The 19,442-nt window shown below is 39.3% G+C and overlaps 1 protein-coding gene across 1 annotated transcript in view; it reads left to right on the top strand.

Annotated features, from left to right (window-relative positions):
- The window catches only part of CAMK4 (calcium/calmodulin dependent protein kinase IV), a 69,360-nt gene that overhangs the window by 34,510 nt on the left and 15,408 nt on the right, over positions 1-19,442 (top strand). The window contains exons 5-6 of the mRNA XM_023750177.1: positions 9,795-9,885; positions 11,898-11,972. Coding sequence (XP_023605945.1) covers positions 11,939-11,972 — 34 coding nt within the window. The 5' untranslated portion in view covers positions 9,795-9,885; positions 11,898-11,938. The remainder of the gene's footprint in view (positions 1-9,794; positions 9,886-11,897; positions 11,973-19,442) is intronic.

Genomic DNA, 19,442 nt, shown 5'->3' with positions numbered 1-19,442 from the left:
CCTATATAATAAAAGCATAATATGCAAATTGACCGAACAGCAGAATGACTGGTCGGCGGGGGGCAGGGCCAGTGAGCAGGCAGCACCAGGCCAGCCAAGGAGCATCTCAGCGGGCAGAGGGAGGGGATGGCAATGCGGGGGATGGCGGCAACCAACTGCAGCAGAGGGGTGATGGGAGGGCCAGCTGCTCGCCGGCTGGCACTGTCCCCTGATTGGCCCACCCAGTCGCCTCCCCCAGAGAGAGGCCAGACTGCAGCTTAGGCCCACTCTAGAAGCCGGCCTAAGCCATCAGTCAGACCGCCCCTGAGGACTCCCAGACTGCAAGAGATGTGCAAGCTGGGCTGAGGGACTCCGAAGAGTGCATGAATTTTCATGCACCAGGCCTCTAGTATATATATAAGAATGCAATATACTTATATACATTTGTTTTTTCATGTTGCTCTCTGACATTTTTTCCCTTAATGATATGCCTTGGTAGTCCTTCCATTTATGTATTTAGTTTTTATTGTTGCATAACAAATTACCACAAGCTTAAACCTCACCCATTTATCCCCTCCCAGTTCTGTAGGTCAGAGTGAGAAGTGAGGCATGACATAATCGACTGGAGTCTGGCAATTTCAAAATCTAGGTGTCAGCAGGGTGGCTCTTCTCTGGAGGCTTTGGGAAGAATCTGCTTTCAAGCTCATGCCTTTTGTTGGCGGAATCCAGTCCCTTTCTGTTGCCTTGACACTTGGCTCTTCCACCTTCAAACCTTCAATGGCTCACCCAATCCTTTGCATGCTTTGAATCTCTTTCACTGACTCTTCTGCCTTCCTCTTCTGCTTTGAAAAGTTTATAAATTTACATTGAGCCCATCTGGATAACCAGGGTAATCTCTGTAATTTAAGGCCAAAGTGATTAGGAACCCTAACTACATCTGCAAAGCCCTTTGCCTTATTAAATAGCATTTTCACAGTCTCAGGAATTGTACAAATAGCAGAACCAAAGCTGTTAAAACTCCCAGTCTAGACTTGACAACATTGCCAGGCATCTTTAAAGTCTTCCTTATTAGCCTTTGGGATTCTGTGTCAGTTTGTACAAAATCCATTAATTTAAGCAGGCTTGTAGGATTTTGATAATTTTCCTCACTCTCTCTTTAAATCAAAGCAGATGAAAATTTTGGTCTATTTTAGTTTCGATGACTCCCTGTCCCATTTCTTAGAGAACTTCTGAACCTTAATCTAAGGTTCTACCTGCTTTTTCATTCACTTGTAATAAATTCTAAAGCTAACTGCATTTTTATATTTTTCTATTCCTGAGAGATATAAGTTCAGAATTTCTACCACTGGTATGTTATGGTTAGTTGTACAAAAGCCTGTCTCCTGAAGTAGGCAGATTATCTCTAGACTAGGAATAATTTATTCATTTATTTCTGTCATTATTCTCATCTGCCATCTACCCCTCACCCCACACACACACTCCATATACATTTTGTATTTATAGCACATAGCAGGTGCAATATATACTTATTGACTTGATCCAATTATTTATAAATTTTGTTTAGGATCCCAGCATTTCATTATTTTTTAAATCTTTATTGTTGAAAGTATTACAACATAATACTTTCAAACAGCAACATGTCCCCTCCCTGCCGCCCCCCCCCCATTGACTCCTCCTAGCCCACACCCATTCCTCCTCTCCCCACTTCCCAGCCCCAGGCCTTCACCACACTATTGTCTGTGTCCACGGTTTTGCATATATGCATACAAGTTCTTTGGTTAATTTCTTCCTACCTACCTACCCAACCCTGCCTTCCTAGGAATATTTTGGAACTGGCTTTATATTCATGGTGTCTGCAAGACAATAGGACTTCAAATACATTTAATAATTCAAGAAATTGTTAAATCACATAACTAAAAAATCACATTACTTTAAAAAATGGCAATGGTAACCCAGCTCTGCAGGAAAGCATTTTTCAAGGAACATATGGTTGAAATATCTAAGTAAATATACAGGGCATATTTCTCTGTGTTTGGGAAAAGATGTCTAATTTCATAGACCTTGACATAATGATAGATACAGGGGAAAATCCACATTGAAAAATGTAATTTCTCACACATATATTTTACATTGCAATCATGGTTTCTACTTCTCAAAATTTAACCTTGAATCACTTACACTTATGAATAATGTGTGGAATGTGCCGTAGAGTCTGGCCATCTGTGTGATTTATCCTTTGAAATGTTCCCTTGAATGTTGCAACTGATCCAAAACCACAGTACCTAACTTTTAAATTATCTTCTTGACTTTTACCTGTGAAATTGCTGTTACAGAACTTAGCCACACTGAAGGCTTTATTGGCTTTGGATCCTGCCGAATCCTAGAAATGCCATCTTATTCTAAGTTCATATCACCGAGGAAGAGCCTTGTTCCACACTGATTCACAATGGCCATCCCTTCTGTTTATCCATATAAGGGGCCATTTAGCAAAGCAGCTAAATGCTTATGCTCTATTTTGCTATAAAACTGAAAGAAGATACAGTCTTAAAAGGAATATACAATTGGACTGAATGTGGCTACGACCTAATAATAACTATCTCAGTAATTACAATAATGCCAGCCATCACTACCATGTATGTTGTTAAGCACTTAATGTGGACAAAGCTTTAGCTAAAAGCTTTATGTACATTATTTCACTTACTCTTCACACCTATCAGACGATGGGTCTCCTTATATTCATTTCACAAATGAGGAAACTGAGACTCAGAAAGGTGAGGTAACTTTTTCAAGGTCATGCAGCTGGTCCAGGGCAAAATCAGGATTAGAATGCAAAATACAAAATGACTGCAGAGTTTATGCTCTTAATCCCACGGCTGTCTGCCTCCCTCTACTATACCCTGCTATGGACTACGCCGGGCCCAAAGCCAGAGACACAGGGGAGCAGACCTAGGCACCAACCACAGGAATTCGAGGGCTAACACTGAAACAAGACAAGTGAGATACATCCATTTTAAAGTCACATGGCGGGAAAAGAGTGATCTATTTTTTTAAAGACACAGATGTATTGCAGTAGGTGTGCCTGTTTATATTTCCCTCTGCTTTTTTTACTCTTGGCTTCAGTTCTTGAAAACTACTTATTTTGACATAATGCAAGAGAGCCTCATTATATGCTAGACTTAAAAATCTGTCTCAAATAAATTAAGAATATATGCAAATGCATATTCCACCCTTTTTAGAACGAGAGTAGGTGGGAATAATGATAGCTCCACGGATGTGACTCTTCCAGGTGCAAGCAGCTCTGTAACTTCGTTAGTAACCAGAATAATGGTGGGACCCCAAGTCCAACATGCCTGATGTGTTATATGCGTTGCCCATGAACACAGACAATAGGGTGGTAGAGGCCTGGGTTGGAGCAGGAACTGGGTGGTGGGGGACAAGAGCGGGAAAGAGGGGAGCATCTATAATACTCTCAACAATAAAGATAAAAAAGAAATAATATCAGTTTTTTTAAAAGTTCAACATGCCTGATGTGATACAATAGCAAGACATTGGACAGAAGATTTATTCAATTCTTTGTAGCCAAATTCAACTTCTGTTCAATTATCGTATTTCTTCACAAGCAGTTGCCTTTTTATGCCTGTTTTGTGAGGTCAAAAATATAGAGTTCAAGGGTAAAGACAAAGGTAGAAGCAGGTCTTCAAAGAAGACACAACCCAAAAGTGGAATGTTCCACTATGAAGTTCTTACTTAAATTGATGTATATTGGTTCTAAATTTTCTGAATAGAGAAGAGCTAATGCATGCAGTTTAATTTTTCCATCCCAATAGAACTATAGTCAGAACACTGTTTACTTTTTTTTTTTTTTAATGACTGGTTCTTTGTCCTGTTAGATTTTTAAAGAGATTCCAACTTCCCCTTACTAACTCCTGAGACATTATCAATTAACCACACACAGCCCATCGACCACAGCATAGCTGTAATTAAACTAAATTGCTATGTAGCAGCTTTCATTACACAATGACACAGTTTTTGTTAGGACCATAGAGAGGGTTTAATTACATGTCTAGATCCCTGAATTCAGAGAATCAGTATTATCTTCATCTGCTTAAAAGAGAGTTTGAGCTTTGAGTGATTGCATATTTTTGAAAGACCAAATGGTAAGATATGTTTGGGTCATTTTTTTAAATCCTACATTCTATTTTAATACTTAAGAACCATTTACACATTTGTGGATTTAAAATTTTAAAGAAAAATGTACAGATTTTCACTCTTTCATATTTGATATAATTTTCACTTGTATCCCAAAACGTTCTCTAACCCACCCCAAATATCCATTCTTAACTTATTAATGAATAAAGCATGGAGTGGTCTGAAGCACAGTCATCTCTCATAATGTTTCTTCCAGCTTCTTCATTATGAAGAAGCTCGTCTCTTTGCCTGAGGATAAAGTGCTTTCTACCTTCATCCTGTGTCCTGCCCAATCAGCTTCTTCAGCAGAACAGAGAGGTCAGCCTCTCTGTTGACTACAGACTGCCTGACCACAGCATGCAGACTCAGGATCTCACTTTAATTTTCTTTTTTTCTTTCTTTCTTTTTTAGTTTCATTATAAAAATGTGTTTTCTGCGTCTTTCTCTGTTACTGCAGATTATTTTTGGACCTTATTTCAAGCTATGCATTATCTCCTGGTTACTGCCTCCATTTAATTGGTTGAAACTTTTCATAGTCTCCAGTCCTAAAATCTCATCTTTTCTCAAATCTGGACACATGCATTGGGTATAAGAGAATGAATTTATCACGTGCTTATCCTCTCTAAACGTTCTCAACAGCCCCTTGGACAGTTGCCTCACAACATGCACTTGCTCTGATCTTATATACAAATACATCTTACATATTAATTCATTTGTAGATTACATGCACATTTCTTAGGTTTTCTTTATATTTTTGTATTCTCCCAGCATGAGATGTACATGTTTAAATCAAGGCACATTGCTTTTCTCCATTAATTTTTTGCATAATGCCTAATTTAAAATGATAACCACTCACTTAATCATTGCTATTGAAAGCAATAAGTGTTGCACTGAAGTCTTAGTTGAGTGAATGTTTTAGGTTTTGAGTTTAATCTAAGGAAAATAGTACAGGTAAATGACATTTTCCACCAGCACTATAGAGACCATTCTTGGAAACATGTACTTTATATAGTTTTCTAACATGTACATATATAAATAGACAGGAAAATGAATTTTCAACCTGTTGAAACTCTCCATGTTTTCCCATTCTAACTTTTTACACCAAGTGATGCAAAATCAGAAACAAGAACTAAGTCTCTGATCTCCGGGACCTCTCCCCCACCAACTTCGCCAACGTGAAACCGCAGGTTTCCCCACCGAGTGGCATTCACAGTTATTCTCTCTGTTAGCATCCTGCTCACTTTCCCCATGACACAGCCACACCAGCAAAAAATTCAGCACAGCATTGGTTTATCCACACAGTTCTATGTCACACCGAAAACCCAGCTTATGCAAATCTTTGACACAGTATTGCAGTAACCCCAGCAGGCCTGGTCCCCTATAAGCTCCCACTGGGGTTCAGCAGGGCTCCTTCCTTTACTAACAGAGGTCTTTCGGCTTGCCCACTGCTCCCTAACATGTTATTATCATTGGCGAATCACTTCCCGGTTCCATTTTATTACGCTGGCAAGTGCAATTTACGGATGTTTCAATCATGAAGGAAACGGGAGAGAAAACTAACAGATGAATTTTCAACTGTCATTACCCAAACTCCCCTGAGGCATATGATGTTCAGATCAACTTCAAAGGATGTGAAGAAATTAGTTCAGCCATAACTATCAACTTAATGCTAATATAGAAGAACAAACACGGATTATGTAATTATTCAAAACGTCATTTCAAAGATGAAATCTTTTTGCCTTATCTTCAGTTAAAATGTTCTTATTGGGTTTTGGCTTTTCTCAAAATGATGCTGTAAATCTAATTCATCTAACTGATACTCAGTGAGCATCTTTGAGGAGACTGAGTATCAGTAAACAATAAGCCTAGTATGTTTCATAAGCTCACAGATGTTGAGCCTTGTTACAACTAAACATATCAAAATGTTGCTTTGGAACTTACTGTTGCAAAGGAAGCACAAAAATGTTAGCTTCTATTACAAATTAATAATGGCAAATGGATATAAAATGCAGATTATACCAATAGGAATTCCAATTTCTCAATAGGAAAACTGAAGTATTTATTAATCATTCAAAAGTGTTTATTGAGTGCATACTTAGTGCCAGGCATTGAGAACCTGAGAAAACAGATGCAAATTTCCATGTCTTCACAGAGTTTTCAGTCTAGTGTAGGAGACATCCTAAACGTAAAGCTTGCAAGGAATCAGACATGCTATAAAAAAAAAAAAAGAAAGAAAGGAAAAAAAAAGGGAATCAATGAGAACACAGGAGAGTGGGCACATACATATGTTAGTTTGGAAGGACAGGAGCAGCCTCCTTGAGAAATTGACATTATAGTGTGTCCGAGAGGATGAGGAGGGCTGGCCAGGTGAAAGGGGTAAAAAAAGCATCCTGATAAGAGGGCAGCTGGTCAAGGATGCTGAGGTAGGAAGGAGATGAGGGCGTTGGAGGAACTGAAAGGAAGTCAGTATGGGCAGAACAGAGCAATAGAGGGGGAAGTGGCAGAATATGAGACTGGAGAGGGAGGCAGGAGCCAGATGACCAAGGCCTGGAAAGCCGGGATAAAGTATTGGGAAACCTCTGGATAGTTTCCCAAGGAGGAGTAACGCCTAGCTCTCTGTGCTGCTGAGTGGAGAGTTGATCGAAGAGGGCACCCTGGAAAGCAAAGGAGTAGTTAAAGGACTGCTGTGATGGTCCAGCCAAGATCACGTCAATGACATACAGAGAGCTGGGCGGTTCAGGAGACATTTTGGAATTAGAATCGACAGCACTCTGTTGAGAATTGGATGGAGGCAGCTGGGTGGGGAAGAGAATCCGTCTCTGGCTTTGAACACTTGAGTTGACCGAGAGACCACATTCTGCGGTGGGAGCAGCTGGAAGAATGGGGCTGGGGAAGGTCAAGAGTTCCATCTTGTTCATGTAGAGCCGAAGGTACCTGGGAAACAGCCAGCTGGAAATGAGACAGAGGCAGGTGGAAAAATTGTGCTGGAGCTTAAGGAACAGGTTTGAACTAGAACATTTGTAAACTGCTAGCAATGTAATTACATAGTTTGTTTAGTTAATTTCAGACCAGACATAGTTACCAACTAAATGTATTTATTCATATTCAGAGCACATCATTTGTAGCAGATGGATGGTGTTCAGGATAAGCAAACATGAAAGGCCTGCCAGTTATATAAAATTTATTTTTAAAAATGTATCACCCAGCCCTAGTGGTTTGACTCAGTGGATAGAGTGTAGGCCTGCGGACTGAAGGGTCCCGGGTTTGATTCCGGTCAAGGGCACATGCCAGGGTTGTGGGCTTGATCCCCAATAGGGGGTGTGCAGGTGATTCTCTCTCATCATTGATGTTTCTCTCTCTTTCTCCCTCTCCCTTCCTCTCTGAAGTCAATAAAAGTATTTAAATATACACTGAGTGGCCAGATTATTATGACTGGCCAGATTATTATGACCACCCCATTAGTACTTCATTGACACTTCCAAAAATACTGAATATTGAAAACTTCCTAAGCAAATACTCTCAAGGTTTTATTATTATTTGCATAACTAATTCACTTCATTGTACTGATGGGGTGGTCATAATAATCTGGCCACTCAATATATATATCACCCAGACAAGAAAAAGCTAAAGGAATTCATCACCACCAAACCAGTATTACATGAAATGTTAAAGGGTCTTATGAATAATAAATACATATCTATCAACAATTGACTGTAATAATCAAAATAAACAATCTAATGAACAAAATAAACTGGTGAGTAATATAGGACCAGCGGCATAGAAACTTGGAACAGATTGACAATTCTCAGAGGGAAGGTGGTGAGGGGGTGGAGAGAGATTATATGCAAAGAACTTACATACATACATGCATTACCCATGGACACAGACAGTAGGGTGCTGAAGGCATGGAGGGGGGTGGGATTCCGGTGGAGGGAGCAATGGGGGGCGGAGGGGAGACATCTGTAATAATCTTAACAATAAAGATTTTAAAAAACATATCACCCAAGTAATATATAATTTTATAGTTAAATTTTACATAATAAAAAATTAAAATCAATCAGATTCCACTACACATTTGTTTTACACACATGTACTTTTGGGGGCTATCACAAGTAGCTGAAGGGAAGGAGTACACAAACACTCAAGGTAAGTTTACAGTAAAAGAGAAGCCTAGCAGCACCGCCTCAATAAGGATTTAATTTAAGAAGCAGTTGGGAAAGATATTGTATTCATGTACTTAACAATTTTCTATTGAGTGCCAAGGATTGTTTTAAATTCCAAAGCAATAATCAAAGACTGCAGAGCGTTTTGTCTGGCCTGTACAGGGTTTAAAATTCATTGCCAACATTTAAAATTTGGAATATTCTACATTAAAAATAATGAATTTTCATCTTACCTTGAAAAGTCAGAAGAGCTAGCAACCTGGGGCCTGTATTCCCGCCTGACAGCATCTTGCTGACCCTGAGTCACCTTGGCCTCCTCAGGGTCATACTCCCTCCAGGGACAGCTGCAGACCCTAGGACTTCCCAGTGTCTCCCTCTTATTTCACATGCTTCCAACTCCCTTCATTCTTTTACATGCCTGCATGCCCCTGGAGAGTTTTCGACCCCTGCTGGAGATACAAAAGCAAAGGCTGCATTGCTGCGGCCACTCAACACCAAAAGCAAGCGAAAGCAGGGAGTGACCTGACTAGATCTGCACTTTACAAAAATGACCCTGTGGGCCCTAACCAGTTTGGCTCAGTGGATAGAGCATCAGCCTGTGGACTGAAGGGTTCAGGGTTCGATTCTGGCCAAGGGCACATGCCCAGGTTGTGGCATCGATCCCCAGTGGGGGACATGCAGGAGGCAGCAGACCAATGATTCTCTCTCACTATTGATGTTTCTCTCCCTCTCCCTTCCTCTCTGGTATCTATATCTATATCTATATCTATATCTATATCTATATCTATATACACACACATTCACACATATAAATGACCCTGTGACAGTGTGGAGCATGGTCTGGAGAGGAGCTGGCCATGTGGCCTGCTGAAGGCAAGAGCAGTAGTAGGGATGGGAGTGGGGCGGGGGCGGACACCTGAGGCAGTGAGGAGAGAGACCTGCACAGCGTCCTGGATTGCATGTGTTCTCTATAATAATTACTTACATCCAAATGTCTGTTCAAACGATAATTTGAAGTCTTTGCCCTGGTTCTGAATTTATAAGATGACACATACAATTATGCTTTCTAGATAATAAACCAAATTTCAAGACACAGCACCTTGACTTTATTATAATAATAATTAGCCAGTTTGAGCTGATATGCATAAAGAGAACTGCAACTAATATTCTCTGAGGGGTAAATATTTTATTCCTGGCAATTGGTTCTATTTTATTTATTTCTGTATGTATTTATTTATTTGGTTCTATATTATTTAAATTGCATTTCACTTTTAGGTAACTATATATAAGCTCTTCTAGAACGATGTATAGTTTTTCTTTATGGTGTTTATTTTGAAATTATATGTGTGTGTTGTTGAATCACATAATTTAGTAAAGATTACTAAAGTTCTGAAAATAGTAGATAAGAATGTTGGAACCATAAATATAATCACCTGAATGTTACCTCATTATATTCCCTATTAGTACCTCCATGAAAATGGGATTGTCCATCGTGATCTCAAGCCAGAAAATCTCCTCTATGCAACTCCAGCCCCAGATGCACCACTCAAAATTGGTGAGGACATAGCCCGACCTCTTCTGACCCCTTTCCCAGAACAGAAGAAATGTATTCTGTGGAATTTTTAAATATGGCTCCATTCAATGTCACCTCCACTCAATTTTCTCGGAGATTTGTTGTCTGTAAAGGAATAAGGCACAGTGTTGGGAGCCTGTGCGCTCTCCTGGAATGTTAACCTGAATTAGTGCCTAAAGTTCGTGTTGCAATGCTGGGCACACAAAGGAATCACAACTCTTAGAAATAACAGGAACTTCAGGAGGTGAAATTTTGTAAATATGTTTATATAGAAAAAAAAATCACAGATAACATAATACTTCTTTCTTGGTTATTAACTTTCATTCCACAAATTAGATGGAGCTTAATTTTAGATAATCAAGAACTCTGACACCAAATGTTTGGTACCTGTCAGTGAATTTAGGCTCTGAGTCACTTGTTTATATGAACAGAGATAAACTGAGCTCTGCTTCCCAAAGTGCACCTCACAGAATGCTGTTTCCTTGGCCCAGGTACAAGGCCCACCAGTCCCTTTGGAGGAGGGGAAGTGGTTTGTGGAGGTCCTGAGTTAGAATAAGTTAGAAAATGCCAACTTCAACAAGATTTTTATTTCTTCAGGACTTATCCCCAAACCTTTAAAATGCTAACGTGTACACTGACAGCTAATCTGACTCTGGAAACCTTGTTTGTTTTTTCAGTAAGCTTTTTGAGGAACTACAAAGATGAACTTTGGGATCTACCCAAAGAGATCTTTCAATCAGCATTTTAGAAAAAAACATATTAAATATTACTTTCCATGTGCCTTCCAAAGTAAATCTTCATTTGCAAAAAAGTAGAATTTATTTTTGATGAATTCTCCCTAGCAGAATCTGTTTTGTCCTGCCTGTGTAGGGTTTCACATTTTTTAAATTAAATCCTCTGAAGGACATTTCTCTCTTGGTGCTATCCTTTATAATGCTAATCTGATGAGTTCACTGCATTTGTAAGTGTTAACACCTTTGAAGATTAAGTCATACATATCATGGAAGCGCCCAGACCACAGGATGTGCTTTATGAATGCAAGACCCTAAAGAAAAGATGCTGATGTCCTGCAGGGCAGCAGCGTGTTCTCATAATCACTCCTGAAAGGCAGGCAGGCTCCCATTTCCTTTGACATCACTTTCAAAGATTTTATCCTTAAAGAAATGTCTTTAAATGGATGGATAGATTCTAATTTAGGCAGGAGCGCCTTTCTTTCTGAAGGACTTCCTGCTGCTTCCTCTGATAAGGATCTGGCACCTCCGTGGAAAAGTGGGTTTATCTCTGAAGTCTAAAATGGCATCAATTCTGCACCTGCCTCTCGTGAAGAATGGCCTCAGAGTGTTCCTGGTGTTTCCTGAGTGAGGCAGATGTAGCCCAGCAAGTAGACCATAATGATAGCAGCCTTTGATAATGTTTTATCTAGGTAATAGTCTGTGGAATAAATAAAAAGGATTTTTGCAAAAAAAGTCATCTTTCTCATCCGAGAGTAAATTCTTCTCCGTCAAATACACTAGGGAATGACATTATTTTGAAGTAGAATAAACCTTTTGATATTTCTGTTCATTTTTTCAATATTTATGAAAGTCTCATTTTTTATTTTAATTCGTTCCAGTGGAATAAAAGCTCTGAATTATATCAGTAATTCTATATGGTCCTTCAGAGTTAGTTTCATAAATCTTAGAATTAATATTTAACAAAATATGTCTCTTGGAACTATTACTTCAAGAAGAAATAGCTTATATGCTGAAAGCTGGGAATTATAGAAAAAAAAGTATAAAATGTATTTAGGAATCATATTTTCCTCCAATTTCAAGCAAGTTTTAAAATATTATTGCTACTCTTTTTAATTTTTCTCTCTCTGGTGACTGGTCTCCATCTACATCCACTCATCAAATACAAAAACAAACAAATGTTTTATTTTGAATAACAAAGGTATTCTGTCATCTTATATAAGCTGAGAAAAACACTTGCTTTTTTTTTTCTTGTGTTATTAGCTGATTTTGGACTCTCCAAAATTGTGGACCATCAAGTGCTCATGAAGACGGTGTGTGGAACCCCAGGGTATTGCGGTACGCTCTTTAGTACTGACATTTTATAGTTTCACTGTTATTTGAAATATATTTTATTTAATGTTCTGATTTTTTAAACTCCTAATATCTCTATTTAAAATGCTTACAATTTAATGCGAGTCTCCACAAGGAAGGCATATGTCAATGATACTCAGACCACCTCTTCTTCCTTATAAGGGGCTCTATAATGTCAGTTTTAGGGCACCCCTGTTAGAACAGCAGGGATGGAGGGGGCCCACGTGGGGAGGACTGGGGGCTCTGCATCTGCCTTTTGGGCAGTAGCTACTCCTGGACCCACTCAGTAGCAGAAAGACCATCACTGGTGAAGAAGACAGGAAAACAGCTTTGTTTGTTTTTGGAATTAAAGCCATGAGCTCTTTGTCACTTTCCTTATTTGCTTTTATTTGGGAGGGTGTGCGAGGAAGGGTGTGTCATTAATTCAGATGGTATATAGGACAACAGAGAGAATGGGGCAGTCCCTAGTTCTCATTGATGGCACTGGCCTAGCCTCATTAACAGAAGGCTGCAGGTGGCCTTTCCCTGCCAGAGCTCCCCAGTCTCTGGAGATGGACAGTGCAGCAGCCCTCACATCCTCATGCACAATCTCCCAGGATGGCCTGAAGGCACCCCACACACACTGCACAATCCAGAGAGAGAACAATAGCTGTTAACCTATGCCAGCAAGAAACTCACCCTTTTTTTTCCTCGGTGGCTAAATTCATCTGCCAACAGCCTAAAGCTTGGGAAGACCAGTATGCAATTACATTAATGATCTCTCAGAGTCCCTTCTGTGACTAAGACAGAACAGCAACCTTCCAAGGGCTTTACTAATAGTGATAAGAGCAGTTCTTTTTTGCAGCATACCAGAATGGTCATTATGTGAATGAATGATTCATTCATTGATAAAATGAACATTAGCTGTCTAATGGGCTCCATTTTAGGCACTGAGATTACAAGAGAAGTACAGTATGGTCTTGCCCTCCAAGGATTTCATGGGCTATAAAAGAAAGACCTGTACACAATAATTCAAAGTCTATTATGATCCATTTTATATTTATCTGAGCCAAAGGCTCAAGAGTACAGAGAGGAACATTTGAGCTGGACACTGACGGATGTGTAGGAGTTTAACAAGTGAAGAGGTGGCCACCAAGCATTCTTTGCCAGCAGGGAAAGTCACAGAGGAGCACTAGCATCTGGCAAGTTCAGGGACTGTTTGTTACTTCATCGCTTTGCATGACTGGAACATAGACTCCTTGGTACAGAGGATACAGATGGACTTGGAAAGGTCAGATGGACCATATTTTCAAAGAATTTGTACATCAATCTAAACAATTCAGACTTGCTTTGGTAGATAATAGTAATTTATCAAAGGTTCTTAATCAGAACCATCATATTTTAAAGTCAAATCAGTATTTTATAAATATCCTGACAATGACATTATGACAGATGAATTTTAGGAGAAAAGAGGTCAGAAGAAGACAAATGAGAAAGCTATTGTAAATGCTCCTTCTTGGCCTTCTCATGTCAGAAATCTACACACAGTTTATTGTCACTTCATAAACAGCTTCTCAGCAGATAATGTATCTGACCTACTCCTAAGTCCAATCATTTAGTTTTTAGATATAAAATGATTGTAAAACTACTATATCAGATGCTTGTCCTTGCCATAAACAGGCCTGTCTTACAGGTAATGCCACCTTATGATGAAGGCCTATTTTCCATTTACTATTTTTTCCTCTGTAGACATCCAGATCACTCTAGGGCTGTGTAATTGAGAAAGAGGGAATTGAGTGGTTGAATGTGATTGAGATAATGCTTCCACTCTGCTATATAGGTAGAAGCTCACCAGGAAGCAGTCATTTGCTAAATTATAAGAAAAGGAGGAGAAAGAAGCAAGAAAACTGGGGTGGGGGGAGAGAGAGAATTGAGATGAAAATTAAAATGCTTTTGTGGACTCATGTACTAAACATACGCATGGAATTACTTTTCTAGGCTGAGGCAGGCTTGGAAGTCAAAAACAAATAAGTTCCATATATTTAATTACAAGAGCACAGTCTAAATTATGTATAAATAGTTACATATATATTCTCTTGACCTAAGGAAGTTCACGAAAATATTACTTCAGTATGTTATAAAATATTACTTCAAAGTGGGAGTAGTTGAGGGGGCAGGATTTTAAAAATACACCTGTGCATAGTAACACAGAAAAACTGGAAAAGCTGAGTTAGGGGAAAACAGAAGTCACAGTAACATCAGGGCAAAGGAAGTAGATGGCCTGGAGCCGAGGAAAAATGCAGAGTTCTGAATTTTAAAAAATTTAATATAATAATGCCTGTTTATCTGTCTTACAAACAATTACACCGTTTATGGACCAGGCTAAAGTTCCCTGTGAGGTTCACTCTCAGTTCTAGCCCCTTCTCTCTTTACCACATTTAAGCACTGACATCAGTTTGGTGTGTGTCCTTCTGAGATACTTAGGTGGAAAGGGAACTGTCCATTTATAGAATGAGTTGAAAATGAGACCCAAGTACAAGACTAGTGTGCTCCTGGATACATGACTTTATAAGGGACTTTACATTTAACTCAGAGTGTCTGAGGGCCATATAATTGATGGAGAGAAAAGATGTGAGCTTGTTTCCTTGCATCCTAGGTCAATTATTTCTATGTATACTGGAAAGTGGGTGTTTATGTTATACCATTTGTCATTTGTCAAGAAATACAAAAAGGAAAAGCCATTCAGAAATCCTTTACCCCAGAGGGTTCTCTTATAAGTAAATCTCAAAACAAAATCACAGATGCTGTGTATTTAAGCAAATATTATTTCCTGGGAAATATGCCCAGTTGAAACAAAACTCCAGACCAGAAAATTAAAATTTGTGACCCAGCTAAATGAAATCAATGACTAGTTCTCTGAATTAATCCATGAAGAGTTCAACATTAAATAAAATCTCGACATCTTGTTCTTGGGAAAAGAAATAGGTTTCAAAAAAAATCCATTGGTCCATGACTCCTGATAAATGTGCTACAATGTCACTATGCAATATTACTACCAAAATGTCTTAACTGCTTTAGCTATTTAAGACTTAACTAGCTAAAACCTACCCATAGCAATCGCAGAAAAGAAGGATAGTTGACCCTTGAATAACTCGAGGGTTAGGGGTGCCAAACCCTTGCAGTCAAAAATCCATGTATGTCTTTAGACTCCCCCAACACTTAACTATCAATAATCTACTGTTGATGTGAGACCTTACCGATCGCATGAACAGTCGATTAGCACATACCAGTATGTTATGTATTTATTATGTACTGTATTCTTACAGTAAAGTAAGCTAGAGAAAATAAATGTTATTAAGAAAACCACAAGGAAAAGGAAATACATTTACAGCACTGTATGTATTGATTGAAAAAGATCTGCGTGTAAGTAGACTTGTGCAGTTTATGCTCATGCTGTTCCAGGGCCTACTCTATAAGCTGGTAGAGTAGGAAAGAAACTAATATGGTGATGGGTGAGATAAAAATATTCCTAATACCAATTATCTAATTCATTTGTAAGTTTAATTAAACTGTGTATTTTATATTTCATATTTCTACTTGTCTATTTATTCAAATTCTATTTCCAGGGTCCATAGCTGCTAAGAATTTATTATCTCTTGGCATTTCCCAGGGTCTCGTTAGAAATAAGCTATTATGTTCACTATACCAAAATTAAAAACAATTTTTCAACAACCTACAGTCAGAGAGGTTTCTGCCACAAGAATACACACTAATAAGAAAAATGTAGAAAAACATAAATGAAAAGAAGTAAACATAAAATACAAGCTTTCAAAATATTTTCATAAAAGACATGGTTTTGTTCTTTTCTAGACGACTAAATAGCTAAAGTGAAATAAGAAGAGTACTTTAGAGGTAATCGAAACATGTAAGAAATGATCTCACCTGAGAATTAATTAAATACCCCCAGTGATGACTTTCTTCTTACTATGAACTTTTCAAAAACTAGAAGAATTAAATACACAGTGAAATGTCAACTGCACTTTCTGTAACATTCTGCTTGATAGATGGTGTGTGTACACGAGGGTTCCCGTGGGGTTGTCGACAATAGGAAGGGAGCAGGGAAGGTGAGAGGAAGAAAGAGATTGTTAAGCAGGTGGGTAGAGGGTGCCCAGATCCAGCTTCTGTTCCTGACCACAGCCCTTCTTTGTCCCTGAGATAGACTGTGTCCCCAAGCATCATGTGACTGTCCCAGGGGCATGCTTGCGATGCCTGATCCAAATGAACAAGTGCCAGGTGAAGAAAAGTGGCGAGGAAAGGCCATAGCTCCTTTGTTCTTGACCTTGCAGAGGACAGGACTCTGCAGGTTGAATGTGGGCTTATTTTAAGCTGTCTTGGGAGTTTTACATCCACAGGAAATGAATCTCTTGAGGTCTCTGCATTGGTCTGGTACTGACCTAAACAATGTGTATTCTGTGGAACTTCAATTTTGTAGATGTTTGCGCCTTTTTGTTTAATAAATATTTAGTGAACTCCTATTACACACCAGGCAGTGTACAGGTGCTAGAGGTATAAAAGTGAAAAAACAAAACACTCTTCTCTTTAAGGATGGTACATTTTAGTGGAAGAAGACAAGTAATAAACAAAATGAGTGTGTACATTAGATGAAAAGAAATGACAATTTCCATGGAAGGATATGGAATTAGGAAAGAGAATAGGAAGTGCTAGGGGCCTGGGCTGCAATTTAAACAGGGTGATCAGGGAAGGCTTCACTCAGAGGGAACATAAGAGCAAAGACTTGAATGAGGTGAGGGAGAGAGCAAACCATGTGATGTCTAGGGAATAACATCCCAGGTAGAGGGGACAGAGACACCAGTCCTGAGGCAGGAACACGCCTGGGTGTCTTTAAGGTCCAGGAAGGAGGCTGGTTGGTTGTAGTGCAGTGACAAGGCGGGAAATGGTAGGAGAAAGGGATCTGAGAGCTCCAACTGGAAGGATAGAGTTAACATTTACTTACCTGAGGGAGACTTTTGGAACAACAGGTTAGGCCTTGTTGATTTTGAGATGCCTGTTAGACATCCTGGAGAGATGACATGTGGGCAGAAGGGTGTATATGTTTGAAGTTCAGGAGCAAGGACATAGTGGTTGATACAGATGTGGCATTGTCAGCTTATAGGTGCTATTTAAAGTCATGAGACTCTCCAGGCAGAAAAGGAAATGACCCAGATTGATCCCTGGGCAATACCATTAGGAGGCCAGAAAGAGGAGAAAGAACCACATTTATCATTCATAGATATCAAATAGTAGAGGAAGCTCCACAGGACAGAATTAGGAATTGTGAATGAATGCTGAAAGGCACAGATTTGGGCCTCGATATATAAAACACTCTTTTAACGTCTAAAGCTGTCAGCAGTAGAAGAGGCTGCCTCCCTGGGTTGGGAAATGGTCACAAAAGCTGATTGATTTATTTCTCAGGATTCAGGGCTACCAACAAGGGGAGAGAGGAAGAATCCCGCTAATTTTGGTATTACCCAGCAGATATATGGTTTTTAAATATTACCACGACAGCTGCGTGTAACTGTGTAGTCAACTTGAGGAGTATGGCAACCACCTAGTTAAATCAAAGTTAACCACATATAATTTGGCCTGAGATGGCTGATCAAAATGGAGTCTAAAGAGGTTCTCACCAACATCATATCCTCATTTCTCCTGTTCTCTTTGGTTTAGAGACCATCTTTTAAGGTCCTGGTATTCCTTAACTTCTGTCTCTCCATCTATGTCATTTTCTGCACCTACTTCTTTGTAACTGTGACTACTTTAGGAACAGAACCAGCCGTTCCCACGAATGCACAGGGCTGTGAGGCTCAGCTCTGTTATCATACGTGAGGGTGGAATGATGTGCGGGAAAGAGATCAGAAGGAAGAGGTGATTGATGGCAAGTGGGTAGAAGATTAACTTAAAATATGTTATTTGGGCCCTGAACACCCTGCAGAATGTTCCATTTTAGAATGTTGCTGCAGAAAAGATAGGCATGAAATAAAAAGTTTCAAAAGAATCAGTGATAGTTATCAGTAAGATTTATAGCACCTTTAGGAAAAAAAAAGCAATACTTGCCATACTAAACACTGGTCAGAGTTTGAATTCTAAGTCCATGACTTTATATTTGCATCTCCATATACAAAAGAGATTCTTAAATAGTGTTCATATTAGGATGAGTTGGGTTTATTTATTAATTCGGTTTATTTTTTTATACCCCACCTCATCCCACAAAAATGGAAAGGTAAGAAAAAGAAACAGGCTAACTTTCTTCATCCAACAATAGTTGGGGCGGGGGTTAATAGGGGAAAAAGAGGGACATCTGTAATACGTTCAACAATAAAGATAAATTTTTAAAAAGAGGTGTGGCCTCTGTGCTATTATCTTAAAAAAAGATATAGAGAAATATCACACAGTTCATGTGGCAAAGAAGACTTTTTAACAACTTAAATGAAAAAATATTAAGTGAGAGATGGATTGACTAATATTTATAGTATTAAAAGACCAAGAGAGTCCAGGAAAATGGAAAGGATGAGTTAGAGCCTAAAACATAGATTTTTGTGGCCCCAAGAAACTCTGAATTTAAGGAAAGCCTCTACAGTGAAAATTTCCTATGCTGTAGCATAGAAGTAAAGATAGATTCAAGCTTTAAGATGAAAAAAAGACACACACACACACACACACACACACACACACGTATGTTTTGAATCACTAAAATGAAAGCATAGGAGAGAATTCAAAAACAGCATCCCTGACCTACTAGAATCTGTAGCCTGGCTTTGACCTGCCTGCTAAGTGCTCCAGCCACACTGACTTCCCCCAGTTCCTTGGGTGCCCCTTGCTCCTTTCTGCCACAAGGTCTCTTCACATGTGCTTTCTCCGCCCGCACCCTCTTCTCTCTCTTTCCCCAACCACTGCCCTCTCCCACTTTGCCTAGTTAACTGCTCTGGATCCTTTACATCTCAGGTTAAACTGCTTTCTCATTCTGACCAAGTCAACCCTCTATCAGAGACACTCTCCCTACAAGCACTTCCAATCACCACTTTGCGTTTCTTCACATGGTTTTCTTGATCAACCTCACCTTCCCCCTCCAAACTATAAGCTCCATGATGGCAGGCTTGAACTCGTAACACCTCACTCCTCTTCCCCTAGCACCGTGGTTGGCAAACTGCGGCTCGCGAGCCCATGCGGCTCTTTGGCCCCTTGAGTGTGGCTCTTCCTAAGCCTTAGGAGTACCCTAATTAAGTTAAGAACAATGTACCTACCTATATAGTTTAAGTTTAAAAAATTTGGCTCTCAAAAGAAATTTCAATCGTTGTACTGTTGATATTTGGCTCTGTTGACTAATGAGTTTGCCGACCACTGCCCTAGCACCACCCAACACACTGCCTGCCATACAGCAGGTGCTTAACGAATCGCTCATAATTCTTTAATGAGTGAATG

Source organism: Myotis lucifugus, unplaced genomic scaffold, assembly GCF_000147115.1.
Source record: "Myotis lucifugus unplaced genomic scaffold, Myoluc2.0 scaffold_0, whole genome shotgun sequence".
NCBI lineage: Eukaryota > Metazoa > Chordata > Mammalia > Chiroptera > Vespertilionidae > Myotis > Myotis lucifugus.
This window is presented reverse-complemented; position numbering and strand designations above follow the sequence as displayed.